At 34.7% G+C, this 19,147-nt stretch overlaps 1 protein-coding gene across 2 annotated transcripts; it reads left to right on the top strand.

The window, feature by feature from the left end:
- The first annotated feature begins 86 nt into the window (after nt 1-86).
- On the top strand, nt 87-17,703 carry LOC130626188 (synaptophysin-like). Of its 2 annotated transcripts, none has more exons than XM_057441289.1 (5): nt 87-290; nt 8,507-8,668; nt 8,931-9,092; nt 15,475-15,663; nt 17,204-17,703. In XM_057441289.1, the coding sequence occupies exons 1-5, from the start codon at nt 225-227 to the stop codon at nt 17,351-17,353; spliced, it is 729 nt and encodes a 242-aa protein (XP_057297272.1). In that variant the 5' UTR covers nt 87-224; the 3' UTR covers nt 17,354-17,703. The 2 variants fall into 2 exon arrangements, with proteins under 2 accessions (XP_057297272.1, XP_057297273.1); XM_057441290.1 differs by lacking the exon at nt 87-290 and adding an exon at nt 6,923-7,502.
- Nucleotides 17,704-19,147: the final 1,444 nt, after the last annotated feature.

Here is a 19,147-nt window from a genome sequence, read left to right as displayed (position 1 = left end):
TTTCGCCACCACCATTTTGAAAAGGTTGTGAACTAAATTTGTCAAACTCAAAGTACATAACATCATGATTGATTAGCATCTAACGAAACTTGCTATTAATGCTGAGCTTGCAGTTCTTGGCGGGCGTTTCGCTGTAAAAAGTGAAAGGAAAAAAAGTGATATACAAAACAAAAGGCTAACATAGAAATAGAATATTTTAGACGTCCCATTGATATCCTTTTAAAATGCGTGATAATCCAAATTACGAAGTCATTAAAGAACCTAGAGGTTTTATAAAATGCTTGGAAATAGTAAGTATTTTTTCTTGTCTGCTATCCAGTACTTTTTTATTTTGCTAGATGGGTATAAACAACTTTTTATATAGCTAGCTACAACAAGCAGATGAAATTTTCTCAAATCCGAATAAATCTCCCCATCTAAGGATTTTTCCACTAGGATAGCTAGCTAGCTATATACAGCTACATTCACTGCACAGTATAGAATAGAGAACAATTATCTGAATTGCTCGTGATTTTGAAAATGTTTTAGTCCTTAATTAACAAGACAAGGTGATTGTGGCGCCGTAGATTAGTGGTTATAGCTTTCGTACTCTGTGCGGGAGACCGGGGTTCGATTCCTCTTGACGGCGATTCAACATGGGCGAGTGAATGTTACCATAGCCCCGGGTTAACCCAAGCCATGTGAGGGAAATTGGGGAGATGGCACACTGTGTGGGCCATTGGATGTTGCCGGGAGTTGTCTAGTAGAGCGTGGGCCCTACTAATTGGGTCTGCGTAGCTCAAAATGAGCATTAAATACTCTAGGACTCTCCATCTAAGCCATGGCCCCTCCTGGAAATAATAGACAGGGTATATCCCTCGATATTTGTGAGGCTAGCCATGTAAAATATGCACATCTATCTATCTATTGTAATTTGATACATATCTACTATATATTTTTTATCATTGGTTTTTCTCCATTTTTTGAAGAGAAAGGTTTTGGCATACTTGAAAAGACACAACTGCCTTTACATAAGCCAGCTAAGTCAATATAATCGGTGCAGAGGTCACAGAACCAACCATAGAAGTAACCATCACCAAAATTACAACCATGCAAACGATTTCAAGCATGACCAATACCCACCGACATCATTTCAGATGTGTGCGCGCTGCGGAGCAAGAGGCCACAAGAGTAAAGAATGTTGTTGAAGAGAGATAAATGTGAAACCTATGGAAAGATGGGACATTTGAAAAAAAATGGAAAAGTAACTGTGGTCCTACCATTGCCACCACAACCCGCATAACTTCGACCAATCACATTGCCACACTGGCAACATGTTAATCAGTTAGATCAAACACCTACACACAGCCAAGACCAGTCAGACGACCCAGACGGCTATGCTGATGTATATATTTACAAGTTAGGACAAAGTATTCTGACAATCCAAGCCAGAATTAGCAACAACGAAGTAGATCTACTAATTGACTCAGGAGCCACCATTAACATACTTCATGAACCATCATTCAAAGTTATAAAACTGGCACCAAAAACCGACACTAAAACTGAAATTACCCATCGACAAAGACATCCCTCCAGGACAACAACCTACAACTCCACCGCCTTGAATCTTTAGATATCATCGAACGTGTTGATGGTCCAACCACCTGGCTAAATCCAGTAGTAGTAGGTTCTAAAAAAATGGACAAATTAGACTTTGTTTAGACAAGCAACACACAGCCGTAATAACTTGTACTTGCAAAAGAATCACGCCACATCACCGTCTTCGCAACCCATGAGAGGATATTACAGTACAAGGGACTAAGGGGTCATCTACAAATTTCGTAGCAATTCGTATCAAAAAAATTCGTATATGCTATACGAATTTTCTTTTGCCATACAGTAATTAAATTCGTATGAAATTTTTCTAAAATCGTATAAAATTCGTATGAGTTTTTAATTAAATTCGTATGAGTTTTAAATTAAATTCGTATGAGTTTTAAATTAAATTCGTATGAGTTTAAAAAAATTCGTATGAGATAAATTCGTATAAGTTTTAAATTAAATTCGTATGAGTTAAATTCGTACGAGTTTAACAAAAAATTCGTATGAGATTTTAATTAGATGCGTATGGTTTTTAAAAAAAGAAAATCGTTTGACATTGTATTAAATTCGTATACGAGTTTTAAAATAAAATGTTTTTTTAGATCGCATTTTAAAAGTTTAAAAACGAAAAACGGCGATAGAAATGTTTTTTTAGATCGCGTTTTAAAAGTTGAAAAACGAAAAACGGCGATAGAAATGTTTTTTTAGATCGCGTTTTAAAAGTTGAAAAACGAAAAACGGCGATAGAAATGTTTTTTTAGATCGCGTTTTAAAAGTTGAAAAACGAAAAACGGCGATAGAAATATTTTTTTAGATCGCCTTTTAAAAGTTGAAAAACGAAAAACGGCGATAGAAATGTTTTTTTAGATCGCATTTTCAAAGTTTAAGAACGAAGAACGGCGATAGAAATGTTTTTTAGATCGCATTTTAAAAGTTGAAAAACGAAAAACGGCGATAGAAATGTTTTTTTAGATCGCATTTTCGAAAGTTGAAAAACGAAAAACGACGATAGAAATGTTTTTTTAGATCGCATTTTAAAAGTTGAAAAACGAAAAACGGCGATAGAAATGTTTTTTTAGATCGCATTTTAAAAGTTTAAAAACGAAAAACGACGATAGAAATGTTTTTTTAGATCGCGTTTTAAAAGTTGAAAAACGAAATATAATTCGTATGAAAATTCGTATAAAAGAGAATATAATTCGAATGACAATTCGTATGAAAGAGAATATAATTCGTATGACAATTCGTATGAAAATCGTATAAAAGAGAATATAATTCGTATGACAATTCGTATGAAAATCGTATAAAATTCGTATTAGATTTTTTAAAAATCGTATAACTATTTAACACTATACGAATTGTATACGATTTTTATACGAATTAAAAGCAATTAAATTCGTATATATTCGTATAAAATATCATACGAAATTTGTAGACGACCCCTAATGTATGGAATATCTAGTGCTTTTGAAACTTCAGAAGCAGGTCAAATTTGCAATTGCTTTCCCTTAAGGAGTCAAAAGCATCAGTGATGATATTTTCATCTGGGCATCAACATCACAGGAACATTGCCAGCGAACAAGTCAACCAGGTTCCTCAACGTCTCTTTCAGTGGGGATTGCGAGTTGCGAGTAAGCAAGGAAAAGTGCATTTTTTGAGTCAACAGTTTAAAGTTTGCAGGACAGACATTATTGACACAAGGTGTCATACCAAAGAAGTCGAAAGTGGAACCTATCCAACAAATTCAACCCCCCAGCTGAAATATGTTCCTTCCTTGTTGTTTACTTGCACTTCTTGGTTCATACAAAACTACTCCACCATATCAGAATCCTTACCGGGTTTAACCAAAAAGGAGCACCCTTTCACCTGGGGCAATGAACAACAACATTCTTTTGACAAATTGAAACAGGCGCTGATAGATCCACTAACACTTGCATATTACAATCCAGAAGCTGACACCGCCATTATCATTGACGTTATTCCTGTCCCAAAATAACAAAATGGCACCTACAAACCAAATATTGGATGGTTCTAGATTATTAACACACACTGAAACTTGTTATACAGTCAAACTGAATGAGATGCATTGTCAGTCGTTTGGGCCTGTGAACACTCTTATCATTCATGTATGACAGATCCTTTGAGATTTTTACTGATCATAAACCATTGGAGTCCATGTTGTCTACCTTCTCAAATCAACTACCTCAAATACAACGGTGGATACTGAGGCTACAAGCGTACCACTACCGAATTACATCCTTGGTCACAAAATGCAGCAGATGTTTTATCATGCAGCCCACTAATATCTAACCATCAAGATGCAACCAAAGCAGAATACATTCAGCTCATCCTCAATCATGCCGTGTCAACATCAGTTACTATAGAAGAACTTCGGGAAACAACTGAAAACGATAAACCAATGCAACAAATCATAAGTAACACCACATTAACACCTGGTCAAAGGCTACACCAGAGTTTTTTGACAAGTCAAAAATGAATCATCTGTAGAAAATAAAATTCTTCTTAAGGGACATTGTATTGTCATCTCAGAAAAATATTGCAGCAAAATACTAGCACACAGCCAACATAAGGGTATAGCAAAATCTAAATCACTCCTTAGAAGAAAAGTTTGGTGGCCCAGAATAAATTAAGACATAGAAGAATTTGTAGCATCATGTCATCAATGTCAAGTAACAACCCCATCAACTCACAAGCCTGAATCGTTACAAATGACACCTATGCCAGGCCGTACATGGGACACTATTGGAGCCGACATCAAAGAACCTTTCCCAACTGGTGAAAATTCGTTGGTTTTAGTTGACTATCGTTCTCCATACCCCATAGTTTTTGTCATGAAAAGAGAAGTAACTTTTGAAAAAATCATTAAGAAGCTCGACAAAGTATTGTCCATGTTCAGATTGTCAAATAAGCTCCTCACAGACAATGGCCCCCAATTTGTCTCCCATGAATTCAAAGGTTATCTTCAAAGGCACATTATTAATCATCACACCATCATGCTATTCTGGCCACAGGCAAATGGGAAAGTAGAAAGATTTAACCAGACAATTGGAAAATTCATTTAATGTGCATCTGCTGGAGAAACGAGATTGACAGATTTCTTTTGTACTATTGTACTACTCCACACACTGCCACAGGTATTTCACTAGCCAACATGTTTTTTAAATACACAGCCTGTAACGACATTACCGTCAATACAGCTACAGTCATCAACATCTTGGAAAGATAAACATAATCAAGACAAAAATTACGCAGACCAACATCGCCATGCAGTACCATCACTACATTTTGAGAAAAAAGATATCATACTGGCTAAAAACATTGAATAAAATGAAACTATTCTACAAAACAGCACCATAATCAACAACCCGAAAAAACTAATATCAGAAGGTGCCCCAAGCAAACCCAAGCCACCTACAAAATCAATTTCAACAAACTGCAGTTATGTCTACATTCCACTGTGTGGAGAACAACCATCAGAAAATAAACAATCAGATAACGAATCTAAAGCTGCAATTTTAATACTTAGCTTTCGTATGCCGTTGCATTAGCCTAGCTTATTCGTCTCTGTCTAAAATGGCAGCCTAAAGTGCCTAGTATTTACAGGAATAGAAACATTCTATATCTCATTTTATTTCTGAAGTTATTGACCATACAAGGGTAATGTTTGTAGATATATATTCCTTCATTAATCTATATAATAATACGCCAGTTCTGTGTCTCTGTGACAGGCAAAGTGGATGTGCTCATTTTCCTTTAATGTTGCTGAGAAATGTATGTCTAATATGTTAAAATTTATGACGTTACGGCGCGACGTAAATAACCCTACTTTAACGTCAATATCTTATATTAAATTAGTGAAGCCATTACAGTGCACCTAAAACTTTGAGGCCAAATAACTTGGAAATGAGGTGGTGAAGTCAATGATTATTCACCTCGTGGGTAACAAGGAACAACCTAAGACCAATTTGGGTAATTTTCCCAAACCCGGGTCCCCAAATCCGTTTAAGAATGGACAGGTTGATGACAATAGGGCAACAAGTAAACAAATTTCCAAGAAAAAATATTTTGTCTCTTGACAGATCCTAGCTGACGTCACCAAAATTTAAATAACGGTTCATTTTTACTGTTATCCTGTCTAAGTGGATTTTTCCACGGGCTTTTTTGACTTATCTCATTAACCGCTCATCAAAAGCACATGATCATATGCATTTTCTTGATCAGCGCTTTAAGCTCTACACAATAGATGCAACGTGAAAACAAAATTCTAAATTTTTAATGGATAGGTTGCTGACATCATCAAAATTTTTATCCTACCTCAGTGGATTTTTCCACGGGCCTTATCGAATAATCTATATAATAATACGCTAAGTGTGTCTGTGTGTCTGTGACAGGCAAAGTTGATATGCTTATTTTCCTTTGATGTAGCCAAAAAAAGCAAGTCTAATATGTTAAATTTTCTGACGTTACGGCGCGATGTCAATAACACTACTTTAACGTCAATATGCTATATTAAATTAATGAAGCCATTACAGTGCACCTAAAACTTTGAGGCCAAATAACTTGGAAACGAGGTGGTGACGTCAATGATTATCACCGCATAGGTAACTAGGGATCACCTAGGACTTGGGTAATGTTCCCAAACCTGGGTCCCCAAATCCGGGTTCAGAAAGGACGGTTGGGTAACTAGGGACTACCTAGGACTTGGGTAATGTTCCCAAACCTGGGTTCCCAAATCTGTATCGGAATGGACGGGTTGATGACGTTATCAAAAAACATTCAAACCCTAATATCTCTGCATCCGTTTGTCACAATACACAATCCTATACATTTTCTTGATCAGCGTTTCAAGATCTATACGATGAAGGCAACAGGCATACACATATCTGACAAAAAAATTTTTGTGTTCTGACATGTCTCTGCCGACATCATTAAAGTTTCAATGACGGTTGTTTTTCTCTGTTATCCTGTCTAAGTGGATTTTTCCACGAGCCTTATCGACTAGTTTAATAATATTTCTTAAATCTCTTATTTCTTAAAGCTTTTTTAGGTTGCAACTTTTAGCATGGTTGAGATTAAAAATTATTATAAAGTATTTGTTTAGTCTGAACTAGTTTTTTATTTATTCCTGTAAAGCAATGTAATTGTTTAGTTTCTTTTTTTATAAAAAGTTTTCCCTAAGTTTAGACATTTAAAAGTGTAGAAAAAATGATCTTTTTTTTCTCAAATTTAAAATATTTTTAACCATGTGCCAAACTAAATCCACCAAAATGAAAAAAACAATTTATCAATTCCTTAAGAATTTAAAAACAACTTTGATAAAGTGGCGTGTTGGCTAGATCAATCAATAAGTGAAGAGTCAGTGAATTCACATTGTTTTCGAAATCATTGCATAGAAATTGTTTTATTATTTATTTTTTTAGATTGTTTTATAATTGCTCATGAAACAAAATAAATGTGTCATATTTTTTTACAAAACGATTTTGTAAGAGACTAATAAAAATTGAACAATTTTGAAACGATTTACACAAAGTCCTGAAATTATTTAATACAATTGTCAAAATATCATTTGTGATGAAAGATAAGGCGTTATGTGTATTATTGAAATGAACTTTGAAACAATGTTGACCCAATTAAAAACCAATTTAAATTAATTATTTCATAAAAGCTGTTGTATTTTGTTTTAAAATGACATGAAAATGTGCCTTTGAAGCTTACAATTTGCTGTATTTTCTTCTAAAATGATAAGCAATAGTTGTTACAAAGCTTAATAATCATCATACTTAGATTTAGAATGACGAGAACATGTTCCTTTGAAGCTGAACTTCAAAAATGATGAGAACAGGACCCGACAAAGCTTATAACGTCACCGTATTTTGTACTAGAATGAAGAGAAAATGACCGTACGAATCTTAAATATTGTCTTATTTGTTCTAATTGATGACAAAACATTCCTTCGAAACATAAAATTTGCTATACTTCCTTCTAAAGCAAAGGTTAAATATCCTGTATTTTGTTCTAAGATGATGAGAACAGAACCCTAATTATTTGACTTTTATCCATATTTTTTCTGTTATAACACATTTGTCACGATTTTAAAGCTATAATACTATTTTCTTTCACTAAAATATTTAGCTTTAATAATTTCTCTGTGATGTTATTCAGATATAAAGGTTAAGTTGGTTTAAACACTTCGAGAAAATGAAAAAAGTTAAGTGGACAAAAAACAATTATTACACATAAAATATCCTGTATATAATATATGTCCTAATCAGCAAGGCGTTTTAAGCGTTACAAAATGTCTTTCTCCTACTTTTTCATGGATTGCAACAATAGATTTAAAATGTATAATTCTATAAAAGGAAACCAATCAAGAATTTGTCTAAAATCGTTGTTATTTGTAGGAGATTTGTGTTTGCACAAAACTTGAATGTGTAAAATAAATTCCTGCTGCCATTGTGCAGAAATTAATATATGCAAAATCAATTATTTTGTTGATGAGCAAAAATTGATATATGTATACATGTAAAAATTAGTACGAATAAGGTAAACATGGGAAAATGATGATGACTTTAAACTTAAAGAGGTGATTCACCCCCTCTCAGGAAACTGCTCACTGCTTGTATTAAGTGAGAAACTTCTTTCTTCCCTTACCTTTAGTTCATTCCTTTTTCGTTCATCCTTCGACCTGTAGGAAAGAATTTGGTGCTGTGTGTTCTTAATATTTATTTTGATACTGTTTTATTCTGTAGATTATAATGTGGGCATTTTTTTTAATTTCTTTCGCAGTATATTAGTATTTTTTGATACGGTTTTAAAATTTTAGACTTTATTAATTTTTCTGGCTGGTTAATAGTACTTTCTGATTTTTTATGAAAAAGTTATTCTTTTGTATTGCTTTGTTTAGTTTTTGGCCATCTTTGCATTCTCATGTGTGACTGGTTTTCGTGGACAATTCTCATTTCATCAACATGTAAATGGAACTTCTCACAGGGTCGATGGACATTTCAAGTATCCATTCTCTGGTTCAATTTCCTTGAACATGGCAAACGACACGATGAAGAACATTGTGAGTTTTTCTTTTCGTTTTATATATGCTGTGGAGGCCGATTTTTTTACATTTTGTATGGTTAGATAATTTTTAACAAATCAGAATTTATCTCTCATTGACGCACTTGATCTAATGCACAAAATTTATCAATATCCTTTTCTTGATCTCAGTGTTTCTTCAAGGATACAAAAGCATTTTGAATTTGTTCACGTCATGATGAATACAATTTGTTTGTAAGATTAGGACTGTTTCAATCATCTGTTGTTTTTTTATTTAACAGATCGATGTACCACTGGAGATTGATGAGCGATCATCAACAGAATTCTTTGTTGTGATTGGTGTATTCTGCTTTTTGTATAGCTTGGGAGTGTTAGTGTATTATACTTGGTTTGAAGAAGACAACAAACAGCCGTCGTCAGCTACTTTTAGTCCTCCAGTCATTGTACGTATGCTATTTCTAATAATGTTATTTGTGAGTGGTAACTCAGTTCAAGGCTTGAGAAACCTTTTTAATATATTAGCCATTTTTTCAATTCGCTGAGACACCAACGTCGATGTACAGCCACTGTGGAATCCTAAACCTTTACAGCCTGTCAGATCTTAAAAATCTTACAATCAGACGGGTTGGCCTTAAAAAAAGCTCTGAATATTCTTAGCCCTTGGACTCTAAAGGACGCCAATTGCCATTGTCGCAAAAGCAAAATACTGAAATGCCATTTATTAGCCATAATACGAGATGAGTTTTAGATATCAAAATTTCCGTCTCGCAGTGCTCAAGTTCACCAATGTTGAGGTAATATGTGGCCAGAAAATTTAAGGTTTTTTTATAATTACGGTGGAGTCAAATAGTTAACATATCATCATCATTCTCGGCTGAACGTCCGTTTTCCATGCTAGCATGGGTTGGACGGGGTATATTAATGACCCTCTTCTAATCTGATCTAGACTGTGTTAGATCTAAGCTCAACTTCCTCTGTATCAAGTCTGTCCTTATAACATCCTGCCAAGTCTTTCTCGGTCTGCCTCTGGGCTTTGCCCCAGGAACTATCAAGTCTCTACGCTTTCTTACCCAATTATCCTCCTCCATTCTTTCCAGGTGCCCCAGCCAATTCAATCTTCTTATCTGGATAGCATCTTTAATTCTACGGATACTTAGCCTGCTTCTTAGCTCATCGAACTCTTTCTGTCTCTCAGACTGGCGTTACACATCCACCTAACTATTCTCATATCATTCCTTTCTAAATGGTCAAGATCTTCCTGCTTCACTGCCCATGTCTCACTACCGTACAACATAACACTTCTTACATAGGCCTCATACAACCTACCTTTTACCTCAATTGACAAGACTCTGCTAATCAACAAAGGAAGTAACTCTCTGAACTTTTTCTAAACAGAACCTATCCTGCAAGTAACACTTCTTCCAACACCCCCTTCACTGCCCAACATATCACCTAAGTAACAGAAGTTCTCAACTATATCTAACGAGCCACTGTTGTACATCATTAAAGCTGGAAATACTTCATTCTCTATAATCTCACCTTTGCAACGCTTGCATACAAACTGAATGTCAGCTCTTAACCTTCCACCAATACTACTGCACTTCTTATGTACCCAATGCTTGCAAATCTGAAAAAAAATTCAGTTACTACCAACCCCTTTTTCTGCAAATTCCACAAGACCCTTTTTCAACTACAAGGTCACACTTGGCTACAATGCTACTAATCTTGACTTTAGACTTTGCTGTGTTCACCCTTAGCCCTTTCTCTTCTAGTCCTTTCTTCCACTTCTCAAACCTTTCAACTAATTCTTCCATCGACTCTGCTATGAGAACCAAATCATCTGCATACAATAACTCCCATGGACAACCTGTTCTAAACTCCATCGACAGCGCTTCTAAGACTAGAACAAATAACAAAGGACTAAGTACAGAACTCTGATGTACACCAACATTTACACTAAATACATCACTAAGTGAATCGTTAATCCTGACACGACTTCTAGCATTGCTGTACATAGACTGTACCATCGTAACTAGCCACTCATCCACACCTTATTTTCTCGTAGCCCACCAAATAACTTTACGTGGGACTCTATCAAAAGCTTTCTCTAAATCACCAAAGGCAAACTAGAGATTCTTTCTCTTTCCTAAATACTTTTCCTGTAGCTGCCTGAGGAAAAATATTGCATCTGTAGTGCCACGCCCTGGAACAAAACCAAATTGCATCTTATCTATATCAATTCTTTCTCTAAGTAACTTATCAATCACTCTTTCAATAACTTTCATTACTTGATCAACCAACTTCAGACCTCTATAGTTACCTCTTTCTAATGCATCAGCCTCGCCCTTGAAACAATTCACTATTACACTCGACTGCCACTCACTCGGAATAGCACCATCCTTTATAATCTGGTTAGCAAGACTTGTAATAAGCTCAACTACAATATATCCAGATGCTTTTACCATCTCTGCAACAATATCTGATACTCCTGCAGCCTTGCGAATCTTCAATTTCCTAATAGCCTCCACTACCCATTTTGTCTTGATCTGCATAGCTGGCCCTTCTACAACATCATCATCAGACAAATTATCCTCATCCCATTCAAACTCAGTGTTAAGCAACCTCTGATAATAATTCTTCCAAGCTACCCTTTTCTCCTCCTCTTTGCTAGCCTAAACACCTTCATCATTACGTATACACTTCTCGCCTACAACATCTTGATTAGTCTTCTTCATTTGCTTTGCTATCTTGAATACGTCATTGCGCTGGTCTTCCCTTCTTAACACATTTGCAAATCTGTTTCTCTCTGCTTCTAATTTTGCCTTATACACTGCTGTACGAGCACGACGCTTAGCTAAGTAAATATTCTTACTACCACCTGACTTCCACTCTTTCCTCTTTTCCTTTATACACTGGTCAACTTCATTATTCCACACCAGGTCTGTCTATGTCTAGCTGGTCCTTTCGTCCACCCACAGGTATCATCAGAAGCTTCTAGAAGACAATTCTTCAAAGTAGTCCAAGTACTTTCAACATTGTCACTATCACATTGACCATTGTGGGCTAACTGCTGAACTTTTGCACTAAATTGTCTTGCTACAATCACTTCCTTCAGCTTCCAGACTTTACGACGGGGCCTGTACTTTCCCTTGGCTTCTTTAACACTCTTCAAGATAATATCACAAACCAGCAACCTATGCTGGGAAACACACTCTTCCCCCGATATAACTTTCACGTCCTTCACCACTTTCTTGTCTGACTTTCTAACCAGGAAGTAATCTATCTGTGTCTTAATGATGTGTTGCAAACCACCATGTCCGTTGCCATTCCAAACTCAAGCAATCTCTCCCTTTCCTTATTTCTGCTCCCAAATCCATAGCCTCCATGCACACCTCTATAACCTTCAGATGACTTCCCAACATGACTATTAAAGTTGCCGCCCACTATGACAAGTTCAGTGTCTCCAAACTTTGATGTGACTTCTATTAACTCATCATAAAACTTATCTTTATCTTCCTCACTAAGTCCACACTGTGGAGCATAAACTGACAGAAAAGTTTACCTATCAAAAACTTTATCACTATAATACGACTATTAACACGCATAACATCTATTACTTTTTCTACACACTTCTCTGCAACGAATATGCCAACTCCTCCATCCAACTCCTCCATATCCTTCATCATCCTCCATATCCATCATTAAACTATTCATACATTTTAATCAAAATATATAAAGAGATCATGGTGGTTTAAAATTTTCTGTATTGCATATTTTGTAATGGCGCTGCACCACGAAACTGGAAATGGAGAAAATTATTTGCAATGTTATGATTTAGTATATTTTAAAACTTTGAACTGTGACCTGTGGAAAACACCAGTGGTCTCTCATAGGGTGTTTGTCTTTGCAAGGAAGGTCATGAAATGTTGTTGAATGTTTTTATGACATCTTATTGATCTCTTCACTTCAGTTTGTTGCTTACACCATCGTATTTCCATTACAACAGAGACTCGTAAGGATATTCAATGGTGGTGAGAGTTTCTCACCACTTGGAATGGCATTGCTATCATCCAGACTAAAACGTTAGACTTATCTTCCACACATTTTTTAAAAGTCTTTAAGGATACTTTAAATGTTTCCACTACCTTCTTATATATTTTTCAATGTGACAACAGTTTATATGTGTTTATTATTTGGTGATACCTATTTTAGGACTGCATGCTGTGTTAAGTCATAGTATGTGGCTAATGCAGTACTTATAGAAGATTTCATATATAATGTCAATTCTTGGTTTTCTTAATTTGGAGAAATTTTAGGGGTGCTGGGCTTTCTTCGTCAGCCGGTTTAGGTGCAGATGACCATTGTCCTTACAGTGATAGGGTTACGTGAGTATTTTGTGTGTCAGTTCATACCAGTCAGTTCTAATAAGACGCACATTTAATTGTCATTTAATTGTCATGTAGTGTCATAAGTGACAGGCCTATCAATAAGGGGAGAGCAATTGCTCTTGCTCACGCAAAGGCTCACACAATTCTGAGAAATGAGAAACTAGCTGGGCCATTAATCATTAATTGCTCCCCCAATTTAAAATATTTTTTTAGCTGAGCAATATCAATTCATCTCACATGGAAATCAATGTTCTTTTTCTTATTATATATATTTACAAAAAGTACCAAAATATATAAAAACTAGTCGTTAGCCCGTGGAAAATCCACGGGTTTGCCCGTCCTTTTTATACCGCATTACGTGTGACAATCCTATTATTACTTTATCATTATAATACGACTATTAACACGCATAACATCTATCACTTTTTCTACCCACTTCTCTGCAACAAATATGCCAACTGCTCCATATCCATCACTATTACCAATCCAAAAAAGCTTATACCTTGCCCTCCTACCTTCCACAAATCTCACTGAAGCTCCTCTCCACCTGACTTCCTGAACACAACACATATCAACAGATCTACGTTCTAACATTTCAACTACTTCACCTGTTGAGTACCAATATTTACACTAGCCATCCTCAACCTAGTGTTATCTACTTTGTGATGTGATAGCTTGGTAACGGTCTGACGATGCTTACACCTGACATCTGTCCTACCGTACGCGACACCTTCACTCCTTAGAGTTCCAGCCCCGTTCACGCAGTTTGTCTGATCAACTGTTCTTACGGCCATTAATAAGGAGTTTTGGCATTGTTTTACAGCTGGATGCCCTTCCTAGCGCCAACCGTTCACAGACCGGACTGGGTGTTTTTTAAAGTGACACCATCACTATGTGGCATTTCATGGGACTTCCACAATCGCCCCTTTAAACTAAGGTATGGTGGAGGACGTTCAACTCCTCTCTTGTCTCTTAAAGAGACCCTTCACCCGGAGAGGGAGGCTGAGAAACGGCTACCACATCTAAGGAAGGCAGCAGGCATGAAAATTACCCAATCCCAACACGGGGAGGTAGTGACAAGAAATAACGATACGGGGTATATTGTATATTGTACTAAAACGTTTTTTACATTCCTAAATAATTTTTTTTGAAATAACAAAGACATTTAAAGTGTTAAAAAAATGACAGACGCCTTGTAACGTAGATGGCAGTTGTAGATTTTAGACAAAAATTCCTAGACCAGCCCAGGAAAAATGTCCTAAAAAAACCTATAGAAAGTTTAAGATTTTTACTTAGGGATTTTTGGATTATTTCGTCATTACAGTTTATATCTTTCCGTTTCTTTCTTATCTCTGTTTCTTTATACAACTACTGTTGTAGTTTTAACTTGGGAAAGTTATAAAAATTTCGTTTCTACTAATATTCATATATTTTGCAGACCATAGTTTATGTTATCACAAAAAGTTTAAAGTATTTTTATTCTTTGAAGACATCAATTTAAAAATAGCAAATTCACCATACAAAAATGAGTATTCACAAACAGCCTGTCTAGGCTTCTGTTATGTAGTATTAAAGTATATAATTTCTTACACCTTAACATTTGGCTCATTCGTTTATTGCTCGTCGTTTTTTAGATATAGGGATTGAGAATAATATCAATGACAGGGATCTTCTTAAGCCATTTGGTAGCCCTTCGAATATTCTAGTATTTTTGATTATTTTTTCATGGTACCTTTGACTATGTAACTGATAGCAATTCTCTGTATGTGATTTAAATTCCACGATTTTATACAGGGGCCAAAACACGATTTAAGGTAGCGGTATGGTACACCTCTTCTGTATAAAGCATTTTTTTCAACTTTTCTTCTAAAAACCGCTTGCTTCTTATAGTCATCTTAAAAGGATATCGAAGTTAAAGATGTTGTTGCACTTATATAATATGATGCTTAAAAAGTTTTTTCCAATTACGCTGGATCTGCACATTGGCTTAGTATATACCTAAGCTTGCTTAGCCCTATATGCTTACTCAAAAATTAGAATGCAAACGGACATGCAGATTCCAAGTTAGAGGGTTGTCACTAAAATTTTAGAAGCCTGGAACGAGGAAATTAGTGCCTAACTACGTCATAGGTTTTTCTGAATGCATATCCCTTCATAGGTCTAAAATAGATAATTGTGAAATTTCCTATTATAATTTTATGTACCGCATAAAATCTGAAAATTTTTAAATGACAAGTTAAGAATGAATGACAAGTTAAGAATGAAAATAGCTTATTTTAAAAAACTAAATGATTTTTGAAACAACTTTTTAAGCCCGTTCAAAATGTTTTTGTGGGGGAGGGCAATGTTATTCCTGCAGACACTAAATTTCCTAAATCTTATTACACACTAATGTAGGAATTCGTAAGGTGATTTTGTTTTCTCCTTTGTTATGAAGGACTTTGTTGCTGGTGGCTTTTGGGCATTTTTTTGGTTTGTCAGCGCATGCGCACAAGCAGCTGCTGTGAGGTCAATCAAAAGTTCAACAGATGTGAATGAGCTCATCAAGTCATTAGCTCTGTGTAAAATAACTTACACGTGTTCTATTGACAAGGCCGCCAAATATGCAACGTTGACCATCTCTATTGTAAGTTTAGTTTATTTACATGATTTGAATATGTAATTTGGTGTATTTGTATGATTTAAATATGCAACGTTGACCATGTCTATTGTAAGTTGGTTTATATACATAATTTAAATATGTAACTTTGGTTTATTTACACGATATGTATTTTCTAATAAAAATGTGTCTCAGGAATTTAACCTACAACGTTGAATTCCCAAGCTTTTTGGACGTACCTGGCGAGGTGCCATAGAATGACCTGTGTCCGTCCGTTACCAGCTTTTCTCAGAATTAGATCATTACTTTTTTCTGATTTTTTTGCAAAATAATAGGGAACAATATAATACCCTCTAATGTGACGAAGTCAGTTTGCTGAGAAAAAAACCTAATTTGGTCAAAAATGGCGTATGGACAAAAATGAGTCAAAACAGTTTAATTATACGGATTTTCGAACTTTTCTAAGGATTTAATTATTAGTTTTTTCTGATGTTTTAAATCCAGGTAGATCAATTGAAGTTTCGTTTGTTTGGGTGTGTCGACCGTATACAACTGTGCTTAGGCAATACTGCTTAATTAAAAGGTCACACTATTCGGAATGTTGTCCGATCGCTTTTTTTAAAGCAATCGAGTTAATAGGTTAAGCATTGGGGTTTGAGTCAAAAATATGTCAAGCGGAAATCAACAAAATTCAAATACGCTTTGCAATTTCTTAGTGACGTCAAGATTTTTCCCTGTTTAATATTAAATATAAGTAATTATAATAAGGCAGTCAAACTCGACTGCCTTATTATAATTACTTATTATAATTCAAACTTAGCACATCGCGATCGTTTTTTTTTTTTTTTGAAAAGTGTAATCGTAAGGACTGACCAATTTTTTAAAATTTCTAGCCTCAATAGAATCTAAAAGAATTAAAAATTTTTCAAGGATAAGGAGATTCGGGGGAAATTGTTCTAGTCTAGTCTGAATTTGATGATCTTAATTTACTAGTATTAGAAGCAGACAAGGTCTCTTAATACTGGTGCGAAAAATATGTACACCACGCCCGGACAAATTATATTTAAACGCTTAATGCTTTTTGCTTGTGCCGTTTTCTCGTAAACAGTGATTAAAGATGGAACATAGAGTTTTGGTTGAGATTTAATATTTCTGTACAAATGTAATATCTTAAAAATTACAATTTATTGATAGCCTTAACTTTGGGACGTCTCTTCTTTGCAACTCCTCATGGGTTGAGATTTAATATTTCTGTACAAATGTAATATCTTAAAAATTACAATTTATTGATAGCCTTAACTTTGGGACGTCTCTTCTTTGCAACTCCTCATGTCCCCCAGTCTTACAACATGTTGCATGCTTTTATTTTTAAAATACATTTCTTCAGAAAAATATAAAGAATGTCCTGAAAATACCGTCATTTGTAAAAAATAATTTCCATCAAAGTCCCTTAAATCTTTTCAATTTTTACTCCATAAAAACCTCATAATATATCTTGCTGATGCAAGCAAAGGTATTATTTTATATTTTTTAAATCTATTAAAGGAATTTATGTTTGTTATTTAAGCTTCTTGGTTTCTTGAACGTGTTTGTTTGGGCTGGCAACATGTGGTTTTTGTGGAAGGAAACGCCTTGGCACAGAGATGCCACATCCAAACCTGCTGTGACGCAACAAAAGCCACAACACCAACCAACTCCACCTGCAACCGCCATTTAACTTTTTGGTTTAAATTATTCAACCAAAAAAAGATTGTTGACACATAGTACACGTTGGTGCGCTGTTTATGCTTTTTTGAAAAAAGTATTTTATTAAGAACACATTTGTTGCTAAAAAAACATGTTTTAAATATATAGTGTTCGTTAAGTGGGTTTTTATTCACGGAGAAAATATTCAATTTTGCACTGCACAATTTTATATTCTGGCAACTTTGTATGCACAAATTCTTTTCTTGTCTGGTTCGTACGTCTTTTTACATTTCCAAGTATTCTTGTTCGTTTATGGGTGTTTTTGTAGAAAGTCGTCTTTTGTATTTGTTGCATGTTAGAAAATATTATTCGTTAGGGTTTCGTGTTTTTCTTCTTAATCTTTTGTGTAGCGTAACCTTTTGTAATTTCTCTGAAAATTTGACTCGTGTATTCAATTTCTCGTAAAATCCTCGTAAAATTTCGTAAAACTTCTTATTTTTGCGTGCATCCATGATTTCATTTTATCGTTAAGGGAGAGACGAACAAAAAATTATTTTGTGGCAGCCAGAAAATAAATTTTGAGCGAGAGAAAAAAATATAGATTTCTGAATCCTAAAATCTACTGAGATAACTACTGTAACAACAAATAAATAACTATATTTCACGACTAAGTAAGCAGTATATATTCCTAACAACATTTTTACAGAAATTTCATGGCTGTATGGGGTAAAAATAAGTAAGTTTTAGATGTACTTTTCAGTACACATAAAAAAATTGACTTGAGATAATCAATAATATTTTCGTGCCATAGTCAGGGGCGGATACAGGATTTTTTTCTCCTTAGGCGGATTTGCGAAATCAGATGGGGGTCTTGTCCAGAAGCTTTAGCTTATTAACCTATTTCAGCACTCCAAAATGCACCAGACAGGACCTTTACAAGTCTATTTCTTACATGTTATTTAAAAAAAACAATCATGAAATTCTTAAATGAAAGCCAAATAATGTTTTAATTAGGGCTAAAATTAGCTAGCCAGAAAAATTTCTTTCTTCCACATCCAGAATTTTTTTTTGCAAGTTATGGGTGAATATAATAGCTTTTGAGGCTATAAATTTTCGGAAACTAGATTCAGTAAAAAAGACATAATTCTTGTAATTCGATAATGCAAAACAGTATATATTACTAATAAAAAATTTTCATATTTAATCTATTCAAAACATTTAATAACATGAAAAAGGAGGCCTTAAAGAAAAATAAGCAAAAAACAACAAGACAAAAATGAATATGTAAACAGGCTTTATTTCATCATAGTAACAACAACATAACAACAGATAAATACAATAAAATAAAAATGGCATGATTATATAGCTAATTAAAAACAACCTTACAACACAATAACCTACAAAAACGAAAGAATGAACACTGATTTAGCACAACATTCAGTCAAAAAGTATTTAGCCCTATTACCATAATAGCAAGAAAAACACTGTTTTTATTTTTCAGTAACCATCTCAGGCTATTAAAATGTTGAATCAAACTTGAAAATACCTTTTAGCTGTTATGCGATAATTACTATAAATACTTGAAATTTTTAACAAAACAAAATCATTCAAGAACAGATATCGTTAACTACATTTTTACACGTTTTTGTGTCCATCTGGATAGGGTTGTAATAAGTATATATGCTAAGTCATGTTCGCCATGTTGGTAGGACCACAAACATTTTTTAAGTCTATCAGCAAGACAACTTCTTTAGTGAAAATGTGAGAAACTTTTGTCATTTCACCCATTAAATAAAGCCATGCCTTTTTGTGGGGTTGATTAGCA

The sequence above is a fragment of the Hydractinia symbiolongicarpus genome, chromosome 14 (assembly GCF_029227915.1).
Source record: "Hydractinia symbiolongicarpus strain clone_291-10 chromosome 14, HSymV2.1, whole genome shotgun sequence".
In the NCBI taxonomy this organism is placed as follows: domain Eukaryota; kingdom Metazoa; phylum Cnidaria; class Hydrozoa; order Anthoathecata; family Hydractiniidae; genus Hydractinia; species Hydractinia symbiolongicarpus.
Note: the sequence above shows the minus strand (reverse complement) of the source record. Positions and strands in the feature narration are given on the sequence as shown.

What these genes read in the sequence shown, in the direction of transcription:
- LOC130626188 (XM_057441289.1), top strand. Translation starts at nt 225, where the DNA reads ATGCGTGATAATCCAAATTACGAAGTCATTAAAGAACCTAGAGGTTTT. An exon ending in TTATAAAATGCTTGGAAATA is followed by an intron (nt 291 to 8,506) that starts GTAAGTATTTTT and finishes TGCTTTGTTTAG; the next exon opens with TTTTTGGCCATCTTTGCATT. An exon ending in CTTTTAGTCCTCCAGTCATT is followed by an intron (nt 9,093 to 15,474) that starts GTACGTATGCTA and finishes TTTGTTATGAAG; the next exon opens with GACTTTGTTGCTGGTGGCTT.